Below are 12,605 nucleotides of genomic sequence, written 5' to 3'. Positions count from 1 at the left end.
AAGTATTCCTTAGCAGGCACTCTGTTAAACACTAAAGATTCAGAAATATATAAGACACTTGTTTTTTTTTTTTTAAGAGGCAAGGTTTTGTTGGGCACGGTGGCTCACACCTATAACCCCAACACTTTGGGAGGCCAAGGCAGGGGGATTGCTTGAGCCCAGGAGTTTGAGATAGCCTGGGCAACACAGGGAGACCCTGTCTCAAAAAAAAATTAAAAATAATTTTAAAAATTATTAAACTACTTCGGAGGCTGATGTGGGAGAATTGCTTTCAAGACTGCAGTGAGCTATGATTGCACCACTGTACTACAGCCTGGTTAACAGAGTAAGATCTTGTCTCCAAAAAAAAAAGGGAAATGAGGTTTTGCTCTGTTGCCCAGGCTGGCCTGAAACTCCAGGGCTAAAATGATCAAGTAGATGGGACTACAGGTATCCACCACCACATCTGGCTCAATTTTTCTCATAGTTCAATTTTTTTTTAAGGACACAATCTTTGATCTAGGAAATAATAGTTTAGTCATTGTGCTTTTACCTACGAAAACTCCCAGAATCCCCTACTTCATCTTCTCAAATCCTTCAAGATGCTTCTTAATCTAGTTCTTAGTAAGAACTTCTCTCTCCTTGCTTCCCACCATTCACCTAACTTTGCCCTCCTTCAGCTCTTACACAACTAAACCATGTCATTAATTTTCAGTGTTCTCTGTTTAGTACATATGCATCTCATCTTCCCAATCAGGTTATAAGGAACTCTCTGGCATGAGTCTTCTATTAATTCATAGTATATTTCCATAACACCTACCATTCTGTTATCCCTGCTTTCAATCATCCATGATGATTGTGAATGAAATTTTACAAAACATGTACTTTAGGCTGGGTGTGGTGGTTCACTCCTGTAACCCCAGCACTTTGGGAGGCTGAGGCGGGTGGATCACCTGAGGTCATGAGTTCAAGACCAGCCCCACCAACACGGTGAAACCCATCTCTACTAAAAATGAAAAAAAACTAGCTGGGCGTGGTGGTGCGCGCCTGTAGTCCCAGCTACTTGGGAAACTCAGGCAGGAGAATCGCTTGAACCCGGGAGGCGGAAGTTGCAGAGAGCTGAGATCACGCCACTGCACTCCAAGCCTGGGAGGTTGCAGTGAGCTGAGGTCGCACCACCGCACTCTGCCTGGGCAACAGAGTGAGACTCTGTCTCAAAAAAAAAAAAAAAGGTAGTTTAAATTATCCCTCTAAGTCAATTAGGTATGAGAGAGAGAGATTTAGGGCAAATGTACCTTTGACACAGTCCCTGAAAAAAATAAAAATAAAAAAGATTTGGGGGCCGAGCATGGTGGCTCATGCCTGTAATCCCAGCACTGATAGGCTGAGGTGGGAGGATTTCTTGAGCCCAGGAGTCGGAGAGCAGCCTGGGCAATATAGTGAGACCCTGTTTCTACAAGAAAAAATGTAAAATTAGCTAGGTGTGGTGATGCATGCCTGTGTCGCAGCTACTGAGAAAGCTGAGGTGGAAGGATCGCTTGACCCCAGGAGTTTGAGGCTGCAGCAATGCAGTCAGCCCACCACAGCACTCCAGCCTAGGCAACACAGCGAGACCCTGTCTCAAAAAAAGAAAGAAAGATTTGGGACAAATGCTACTTTTCCATACCACGTCACCTGATTCACTTAGAAAATTTCCTTTCTCTTTTCAACCTTTTTTGTTTTTTGAGATGGAGTCACGCTCTGTCAGCCAGACTGGAGTGCAGTGGTGCAACCTTGGCTCACTGCAACCTCTGCCTCCTGGGTTCAAGCGATTCTCCTGCCTCAGCCTCCCGAGTAGCTGGGACTATAGGCATGCGCCACGATGCCCAACTAATTTTTTGTATTTTTAGTAGAGAAGGGGTTTCAACGTGTTAGCCAGGATGGTCTCGATCTCCTGACCTCGTGATGTGCCTGCCTCGGCCTTCCAAAGTGCTGGGATTGCAGGCATGAGCCACAATGCCCGGCCCTCTTTTTACCTTTTAGTTCTCTTTTTTCCTGCAGTGTTGACATTGAACACCAGATCCCTGAAATCTACACAGAAAATGCCATTTCTATTTTTGCATTTGGTCTTGAAAACACTTGAATCACGATCATCCACTGAGAAACTTCTCCAGAAGAGGAAAGGGCAGTTCCTCAGCACATCTGCGACTCAACAGCCATGCAGGAGGGGAAGCAGAATGAATTTTTTCCCCTGTATCATCTTAAAGGGGAAATTTGTGTCTAGCTTGAGTTGGGGTAGAATAGTGCCTATTAACTCTACAAGGATTCTCATGCTTTGCAAAAATATCCCGATTTCTGTAAAATCACATATTTGGAATCTCTTTTCATCACAGAACACCAGAGTTGCCATTCTTGTTACTGCAATGTCACCATGGGGAGCTTTGAGATTATTCTCTCATTGAAGTACCATCCATAAGGTTGTGGACAAATCAGTAGTAACATATACCCATAGAAATTGTACTTATTTTATCTGAACACTCCCATTTCTTCATAGTCTTGAAAAAGATGTTAAAGGAGGAGACAAAAACATCAGTATAGAGGAAAATACCTTCTACCCTTGAATACCTGAACATATGTTGGGAAGGGTGAGCCAGGCTGAGGCAGGAAGAAGGATGTTTAATTGTGCTTGTGTGCCTGTGGGCGTGCACATCTGTGTATAAGTCAGAACCTTCACAGAGGGAAGAAAATGCTTAATTCTGTCAGTCAAATTGGTGAAAGAGGTATCAGGCTCTGGGCTATTTATAGACCTTAAATTGGCATGCGCTATACATACTGAATACTTGGCTGTTCTTTTTTTTTTTTTTTTTTTTGAGATAAAGTGAAGGAGAGGCAAAAAAAAAAAAAAAAGGTCATGAGAAAAAGTAAAGAGAGATTCAGATCATGACTATAATTTTTCTTATAACATTATCTTTCTTATAACTGTAGATGGCCTGGAAAACTTCCCAGAATCAGAGAATCACATAAAGTAGGATTCCAGGGGGTGGGAGGAGGTGGGGGGATGGGATTTCATTTTAGAAAGAGACTGAAGAGAGCTTGGTCACTGAAGTTCCGGGTGTAGAGGTGAAGAGGATTATCTGAATACTGTACTGATTTTATTTGACTTCAAGAGTGTTCTCCAGTGTCACTATTGCTCAGATGCCAAAATATCTCTGAGCTATTGCATAGAACATGGCGTCAGCCAGAGAAACTGGTTCAGGGGCACCCGGACACAGTGAGCTTTCATAAAGGAACTCTGGAGAGATGACAAAGAAGCATATCTATGCCTGACTGTCCTGCACTCCTTTTTCTGGGAAGAAAGTGAAGCCCTCTACCAAAGATAGCAGAACGATCTCTCACTCTGAAGTGAGGGCAGGAATAGTGAGCTTATTGCCTGCCATCCATCTCCAAGGCTTCTCTGGAAAGAGGATGTGCTGTCTAGAGATGAAGCTGTATTTGGGACCCTTGCCCTGCAAAGTACAGCCAGGGGGTCTGAGTGGCCTGCACTGGCACTGTTGGGGCCACCCAGGTTCCCCACCTTCAGCACCTCCCAGCTAGGACACATATTTTACCCATCAGTTCCTCCTCAACTCCACATTCTACACATTCTAGTTACTCCTGATTCCCTCTAAGAGCCTCACCAGGTCCTCCGTGGCTGTTAAGAGAGAGGTGGACTCCACCAGGCAACTAGAGAAACTGCAAACTCTCCATTTAACCGAGAGGCACAATCTGTTCCCTTTTCTTCCATAACTTCCCCATCTGTGAAATGGGAATAACAGCCCTATCACAGCTACTTCACACAGTAGAAGTGCTGCATAAGGCAGAAAACACTAAAATAAAAAGGCAGGGCATTAATGTTGCTATTTTTAGTACCTATCCCATAGTTTCATTTAACATGAAACTGCAAAATATGCCTTAAGAGCCCATCCTCAGCCTGGGGAGAATAGCTGCATAAAAACTTGTTCAGATTCCTCAGTCCCACCTTAAACCTATTGAACCAGAACCTCCAAGTGTAGGGACCAGGAGCTGTATTTTTCAGGAGTTCCCAGGCAATGCTAATCATCAGCCGGGTTTCTGACCACGATTTGCTCCCTTCCATGAACACTGGGCAGAATCTTTGCCTGGTTTGGAGGAAGAGATGTATGATGTATTTCCTATGCCTCTCAAACTTGACCAATGGAGATGGGTTACAGCTCAGGTGACTGACAATCCTTTTTAAGGAATAGGAAGAACAATAATGCTCTCGAAGGGTTAAGATCTCACAGGAGGACCACCAGAGGGGAGAGGAGGGGTCGGCGGGAAGGAATGGAACTCACCTACGATGATACCACAGGCACTGACCAATCCGATCTCTTTCTTCAGGGCTACTCCGCCCCCTCCGGAACCAGCCTCGGAGCTGGCGTCCGACTCGCCCCCACCGGGGTGTTTCTTTTCGGTGTTGTTTCGGTGCCTGGCTCCTTCTTCCATCCTTCTCAGTAGGATTGCAACCTCCAAAAGCTGCCTTCCTTTCTAAATGCGTATTCGTGTAAATATATTGGGAGAGAGCTTTGAATTAGAACGTCCTTTTCCGAAATAGGAACCACTCCTACCCTCTAAAAAAGGCAAGCAGATAAAAGAGAAAACGAAAAATATTTCTACTCCGTATTCACACTTTCTGGTCACTCGTGTTTACAAACAAGAAAAGTGTTGCTTTAAAAAAAAAAAAAAAAAAAGGCCAGGGGAGACATACATTTAAATATAAAAATAGAACTGTGCCAGCGACTCCGGCTGGAATTCTGCTGAAAAGGATGTGTCTTCAGAAACCAGGATGGTTCAAACTGCTGTGTGCACCAGGCAGTGGTTTATTCCAGAGCTTCAGAAAGAGAGCCTGGATTTCCCTTCACCTCTCCCCCTAATAAAACAGGAGATTGCCTTTACCTCCCCTTAGTTTTTTCTTTTATGATAAAGACAAAAGTAGTTTTCATTAACGGTAGGAAAAAAGGGCAGTCCTCAGGTACTTTCTTCTCTTCCAGAAAAACAAACTGTGAACCTGACCGTGTTGCTCTAGATCTGGTTTCCACCTGCTATGGATTTCTTTTCCCTTCCCCGTCTTCTGCTTCCGCCTTTCCCAGATGTCCTCTTCTTTCTCGCTCTTCTTCGTGCGCTTGTTTTCCTCTTTTCGATCCCCGTTCTACTGCACAGCCGGCCCCATCCCTCTGGGTTTCGGGAGAGTGGCTTCTCCACACACTAACGTGCTTCTCTTTAGCGAGGGGTTTTATTCGCCCGCCGAGGCTCCGCCCCTACCTCCTCTGCTCCCCTCCATCCTCAGTCCCGTCTCCTCCCTCCTCTGCAATTGAAGTATTAGCACAGAGCCCCCACACAGCACTGAGAAAATGGACTAAGTTATTTCCTTTTGCAATCGTCTCTCGCTTTCTCCATCTTTCTCCTTGCAACCAAGTGGAAGTAAACTCCTTCCACGTCAACTGTTCCGGGAGAGCTCATTAGCTAGTATAATGTTACAGGTCATACAGCATCTGTGAGCTTTATAAATAAGGGAACAGTTGTGCAGATACTTTTAATGCCATCAGAAATAAACTAGCCAAATGTGTTAAAATATTTAGGACTAGATCATTTGAGAATACAGGAGAGAACGTTGAAGAGACATCTTCGAGTTTCCTAAAAACAGGGGGAATCGACGGGTGGGGGAGGGAAATGGAAGGAATTAACAATGGGAAAAATGTTCTTTTAGTGTAATTGTTAGCTACTAAGAGTACAGAATAAACAAAATCGCCAGGAGCGGTGGCTCACGCCTGTAATCCCAGCGCTTTGGGAGGCTGAGGGGGGAAGGATCATGTGAGCCCAGGAGTTTGAGACCCTGTGCAACAGAGCCATACCCCATCTACTAAAAGTTTTAAAATTAGCCGGGTGCAGTGGTGCAGGCCTTGTGGTCTTAGCTACTCAGGAGGCTGAGGCTGGAGGATTGCTTGAGCTCAGGAGGTCAAGGCTGCAGTGAGCTGTGATGACGCTACTGCACTCCAGCCTGGGAGGTAGAGCAAGACCCTGTCTCAAAAACAAAACAAAACAAAACAAAAAGCCAGAAAAACCACATGCACATACAAAAAGATAAAAAACAAAATCACCAGGTAGCCTTGTTCACAGCTCTTATTTAGGGCTGGCTGAAACATTAAAAAAAAATGACTCGAACTGCGGTTCTGCAACTTCTAATATTTTTGCGCTATAAACTATTTGAAAAGCACACATGGGGAATTATGAGTACATCGCTGATCATGAAACAGACTTATTGATGTTAGAATAACTATCTTATTACCATATTGAAATTATGCCTCTACTTCCCTGAAGAATTTCACTCAGAAACTGCTGCCTTAAGGTGAGGGCAACAATGTCTATTCATAATTGTAAAGTATTTCAAAAAAACAGGTATAAAGCAATATAGTGGACAACACTATAAGTCTAAAATAAAGTTAATTTTAGCCTTATTAAATATATTATGCAAAATTATTTAATTTTAAAGTGGGCCTAAAAAATAAAGTTCCCCCACACTGACCTCTAACTACAGAAATTTGGCCTCACTTTCTGGAAAATGTTCCAAAAGATTTTGGGTTTTAAGGAAAATAAATACTTAATTCCTTAAAATGAGGTTGGTTGAGCTATCGTAGCAAAACCTTTTTCAAATGGGGTAAAGTTCAATCAGCAGTCATCTGCCCCCTTGATCACTCAGCAAGTATTAAGAGGTTTCAAAGGTTGGGAGGAACTTCCTCTCCTCCTTTTGCTAGTTCAAGATACAGCAAATTGAAAGGCTCAGCAAAAAAAAAACAACAAAAAAACACCAAACAAAAAATCCCAGACAAGGCAGGGAATATATAGCACAAAACTCCATGGGAGGGAATGAGTCATGGGAAATGAAAAAATGTTGAATTTGCCTCTAGCCTTTCCTGACAACCTTAGAAAGCACTGAGGGAAAATCTGGTGGATTCATTTGTAAGCATTCAGCTTTGAAGACTTCTGCTCAGATTTCAACATCATCGTGTAAAACAAATAATGCTTCTCAAACGTGAGGTCCTTCAGTAATGTTTGGTAGTTGTAATTTATATGATGCAGACTTAATGTGGGATAAAACATGAATGTGATGAATTTGAGGTCTCTTGCTAAAACCAGTGTAAACTGATAACAATAAGGTAAGCTTTAGCCTTCTCAAATTATGAACTAAGAAGTTAAGGGGGTTATGGGATCAAATACTTTCTTGGAATACAGTGGTACTAGGTGCACACGTTGAAAAGGAAGAGTTGCTGAAGATTAGTATTTCTATTTCTTTAGCATTTGGAATTTATAAGTGGCTTATTACCATCTATTACTGGTGCAATGTAATATATAGGAAAGGGGCTGGGCATGGTGGCTCATGCCTGTAATTCCAGCACTTTGGGAGGCCAAGGCAGGTGCAGTGCTTGAGCTCAGGAGTTCAAGACCAGCCTGGGCAATATGGTGAAACCCCATCTCTACAAAAAATACAAAAATTAGCTGGGTGTGATGGCTCACGCCTGTAGTCCCAGCTACTCAGGAGGCTGAGGTGGGAGGATCGTGTGAGCCCGGGAGGTTGAGGCTGCAATAAGCCGAGATCGAACCACTGCACTCCAGCCTGGGTGGCAAAGTGAGACCCTGTCTTTAGAAAAACCAAACCAGGCCGGGCTCGGTGGCTCAGGCCTGTAATCCCAGCACTTTGGGAGGCCAAGGCGGGCGGATCACGAGGTCAGGAGATCGAGACCATCCTGGCTAACACGGTGAAACCCCGTCTCTACTAAAAATACAAAAAAATTAGCCGGGCGTGGTGGCAGGCGCCTGTAGTCCCAGCTACTTTGGAGGCTGATGCAGGAGAATGGCGTGAACCCGGGAGGCGGGGCTTGCAGTGAGTCGAGAACGCGCCACTGCACTCTAGCCTGGCCTACAGAGTGAGACTCCATCTCAAAGAAAACTAAAACCAAAACAAACAAACAAAGCTAGGAAAGGAATCTCCCCACTTTCCAAGGGATCGTTATTTATGTTAAGTACCACTCTTGAGGTTGGAATCTTTTTGTGACATAAACTCTTAAGTGTATCAAAATTCCATGTGACTAACATTGAACACAAGGCAGAAAGAAAAGCCTTGGTGTAATATGTTGACAAAAATCTGTAAAAAATTACAAACTAATGTTTATTCGATTTTGAACACTGTTTTTTGTTTTTTGTTTTTGAAACAGAGTCTCACTCTGTCACCCAGGCTGGAGTTCAGTGGTGCGATCTCGGGTCTCGGCTCACTGTGACCTCTGTCTCCTGGGTTCAAGTGATTCGCCTGCCTCAGCCTCCTGAGTAGCTGGGATTACAGGCACCTACCACCACTCCTGGCTAATTTTTGTGTTTTTAGTAGAGACTGGGTTTCACTACGTTGGTTAGGTTCATCTCGGACTCCTAACCTCGTAATCCACCCGCCTCGGCCTCCCAAAGTGCTGGGATTACTCTATTCTGCATTTGACTTTATATTTTTATTCTATTCTCTACATTTAAATAGTGTTTTATAGCCTAAAAATGGTTTTCTGAACAATATCTCAATTTTTTCCTCCTCATGTAGTATCTTGGGCAGACAAGGCAGTTATTTTAAAGATTTTAAAAATTAGAAACCTGAGGCTCAAAGAAAGATTTTACCTGAGGTCAAAGACAAGAGAGTCTATTCAAGGGCAAATGGGAGATCGATAGTTTACACGGAGCGCTTTTTCAGGATGCCATAGCTACTGGTCGAAGCCTCAACTTCTTTCACCTGAGGGAAACTCTGTGTTTTTGCTTTGGTGTCTTAACTGTGCCTTTTAGAGACTCACCTTGATGCTAACACTTACCTGCTCAGTGAGACCCACAGGACTTCACCTGGGCCCTCCCAACATTTGTCACCTCCTTCGCACAGTCCTCAGTGTGGCCCTATCCCAAGTACTTAGTACAATTCTGTTTCCAATATCGGAGCCACTGTTTCGGTTGTTTTACATGCTTCAGATAGGAAGAAATTGATCCCTTTAACTAGGGAAAATTATGGATGAAAGGGCCGTTTTCTTACAAATACGGATTTAGAAAGAGAAAGGCTGTGCGTGGCTGACACCTACTGGACAGAAGAGGTCATGGCTTGGAGACATGCTGCTTGTAATAGTTAACACACACACACACACACACACACACACACACACACACACACAAACCCAACACAGTCAAGTTCTAATATTCCCCTACTCCCTCTTTTTTTAGAGACAGGGTCTCACTCTGTCATCCAGGCTGGAGTGTAGTGGTGCAATCACAGCTCACAGCAGCCTCAAACTCCTGGGCTCAAGTGATCCTCCAGCCTCAGCCTCCTGAGTAGCTGGGACTACAGATGTGCGCCACCACACCCGGCTTAATATTCCCCTTCTGAAACAAGTTAGACGTGTTTGTTAATGCAAAGGAATGGAGCACAAAGCTCATCCACTCCATTCCTGATTTTTTTTCTAGATCCAATAGACAGCACTTTATTCTTGCTTTTTGTAACCGAGCTGGGAAGTTTGAGGTTACCAACAAAGGACCCAGATCTCTCCCTGGAGTCAATTCACAGTCCATGCTCTCACTCCACCCTTCTTCTCATATCTATGTGCCCCATATCTATGTGTTTTGGTTTAAAGCAGAAGGAAACCCTGCTTAAACTAAAGCCAACTTTCCTCCCAGAGTCCCAGGGATCACTGCCTATGGTCGATTAGATGGGGGCTTCCTGAGCCAGTAGTTTTAGAAGACTTTACTTCATTAGAAAATGAAAAGCAGATGAAAATTAATAGGCCGGGCACGGTGGCTCAAGCCTGTAATCCCAGCACTTTGGGAGGCCGAGACAGGTGGATCACGAGGTCAGGAGATCGAGACCATCCTGGCTAACATGGTGAAACCCCGTCTCTACTAAAAAATACAAAATACTAGCCGAGCGAGGTGGCGGGCGCCTGTAGTCCCAGTTACTCGGGAGGCTGAGGCGGGAGAATGGCATGAACCCGGGAGGCGGAGCTTGCAGTGAGCTGAGATCCGGCCACTGCACTCCAGCCTGGGCGACAGAGCGAGACTCCGTCTCAAAAAAAAAAAAAAGAAAATTAATGAGAAAAGAAGAAAAAAAAGAAAAGGCCAAAATAGGTCAGAAAGAAAGGAAGATGAAATGAGGAGACTCCGTCAGTGATTAAGCCCTTTTTAGTGTATGCTCTGTTTGCCTTTTGGGCATATTCATAAGTTCAAAGGAAGTTGTGTCTTCTAGGGTTTATGCAGTCCTGAGAATTTGGATGCAGCAGACCCTGCTTTGTTATGATGGTTAATTAATTCAGCTCTTCTGGAGATAATGATGAATCCTTGCTCTGACACCAGAGACAAAAATTCCAGCAGATTACTCCTCTGTCTGCTGCACTTGGTGGGATTCCACCAAGCCAGCCCAGCACTAGTGGGAAAGAAATAAAGAGGCACTCCCTGTGGCAGGCCAGATCTCCGCATTGTCTTGATTCCTTTGCTGGGCCCAATGTGTCATGGGGCCTTAAACATGGGGCCTTAGATCTTCTTTCTAAGGATTTAAGTGACTCCAGTTTTGAGTACTTAAATATGGAAACTTCCCCTTCCTAATCTAATTGGTTTTCATTATGTTTAATAAAGATGAGGTTTTATTTTTTTTTATTTTTACTTTTTGGAGATAGGGTCTCATTCTCACTCTGTCACCCAGGTTGGAGTGCAGTGGTGTGATCACAGCTCACTGCAACCTCGAACTTCTGGGTTCAAGTGATCCTCCTGCCTCATCCTCCCAAGTAGTTGGGACTACAGGTGCACACCACCACGCCTGGCTAATTTTCAAAAACTTTTTAGTAAAAATGAGGTCTTACTATGTTGCCCAGGCTGGTCTCAAAGTCCTAGTCTGAAGCAGTCCTCCAGCCTCAGCCTCCCAAAGTGCTGGGAGCCACTGTGTGAGCCACTGTGCTGGGCCTCAGGTTTTTAAAGATGTAGATGACAAGTTCCCTGAGGCAAAGACCTGCTTTGTTCACTGCTATAACCCCAGTACTTAAAATGGTGCCTGGCACTCAATAAATATGATTGTGAATGAATGAATGAACGAATGAATGTATAAATAAGTGTTGATGTACATTAATGCATAATAAATAAAATAATTACCAAATGACTCCTTGATATACCAACTAATTGTAGCAAGACGTAGCCCTTGGTGCCTGTACAGGGGCTGGACCACAGAAAGAGAAGAAAAAGACAATCAAGGTTTTGACTTTGAAGATTATTTTATACAGAGCACAGATCTCAAGCAGGCCTTTAACACTGCCAGCAATCCTACCACAGTCTTGTTAACTGACCTTTCCACTTACCTGCTCCTCTCTTCAAACCAATACCACACCCCAAATCTTCACTTCTAGTTGACATCTTTGACTATTGTTTCATGCAGAAAATGGGAATAGGCAGAAGAGAACTTCCCCATGCTCCATTTACTAAATCTGTCAGTCTACCTGTAGCTTTCCCCACATCCTCTGCCTTCCCTCTCATTGAAATGAATGTGCTCTCTGTGTTCCTATATATCTCCGCTATTTGTGTACTAGCTTCCCTGTCCTATCTCCCTGCTCAGGGACTTTGCTCTTGAAATTATTCCCTTCTCTCCTGCATCATCAGTTTTTCACTGTCTCCTGGATTATTCCTATCAGCATACAGATGTGCTGTAATACTTCCCATTGAAAAACAAACAGGCCGGACTGGGTGGCTCATGTCTGTAATCCCAGCACTTTGGGAGGCCGAGGCAGGAGGATCACTTGAGTTCAGGAATTTGAGACCAGCCTCGGCAACATAGCAAAACCTTGTTTCTACTAAAAATTAAAAAAAAAAAAAAAAAAAAATTAGCCGGATGTGGTGGTACATGCCTGTAGTACCAGCAACTCAGGAGGCTGATGTGGGAGGATTGCTTGAGCCATGGGGTTGGGGCTACAGTGAGCCATGTTCATGCCACTGAACTCCAGCCTGTACAACAGAGTGAGATCTTATCTGAAAATATGTGACAAAATGAACAGAACTTCCCTTGAGGCTACATTCCTTTCAGCTACCACCCAACTTCTCTGCTCCCGTCTCCACTCCCTCATCTCCACTGATGCTTGGAATTACTACATCAAAGCTTTTGTCCCCATCACCTCATGGAATCCATTCTTGTCAAGGTCACCAACAGCTACTCTATCAGTTGGACCACTGAAGGCCCAATCTAGCAATCATTTCTCAGTCCTTATCTTATTGATCCTACAGCAGCATGTGGCCAGCTAATGGCTCTGGAGCACCCACTCTCCTGGCTTCCCCCAACCTCATTTGTCTCTTTTTAGGCTCCTGGCTGGATCCTTTCCTTTCCCCAGTCTCTTCTCTTCTCTATCCTCCCTCTCTAGCTGTGTGATCTCATCCAGTCCCGTGGCTTTCAGTAGCAACTCTACATTGATATTTTCCAAATTTATAGATCCAGTCCTAATCTCTTGCATAAACTCTAGAACCAGCTATCTAACCACCTAACTGATGTCTCTGTTTTGGGTGTTTCATAGGCACCTCTAGCCTCATATGCCCAAAAGTGAGTGCGTGCT

The 12,605-nt window shown here is 44.1% G+C and overlaps 1 protein-coding gene across 1 annotated transcript in view; it reads right to left on the bottom strand.

The window, feature by feature from the left end:
* LOC105499609 (solute carrier family 7 member 8) overlaps nucleotides 1–5,354 on the bottom strand; it is a 59,346-nt gene extending 53,992 nt beyond the window's left edge. Inside the window, exon 1 of the mRNA XM_011772313.2 lies at nucleotides 4,311–5,354. Coding sequence (XP_011770615.1) covers nucleotides 4,311–4,461 — 151 coding nt within the window. The 5' untranslated portion in view covers nucleotides 4,462–5,354. The remainder of the gene's footprint in view (nucleotides 1–4,310) is intronic.
* Between the last annotated feature and the right edge of the window lie 7,251 nt (nucleotides 5,355–12,605).

The sequence above is a fragment of the Macaca nemestrina genome, chromosome 7, assembly GCF_043159975.1.
Source record: "Macaca nemestrina isolate mMacNem1 chromosome 7, mMacNem.hap1, whole genome shotgun sequence".
Taxonomy (NCBI): domain Eukaryota; kingdom Metazoa; phylum Chordata; class Mammalia; order Primates; family Cercopithecidae; genus Macaca; species Macaca nemestrina.
Note: the sequence above shows the minus strand (reverse complement) of the source record. Positions and strands in the feature narration are given on the sequence as shown.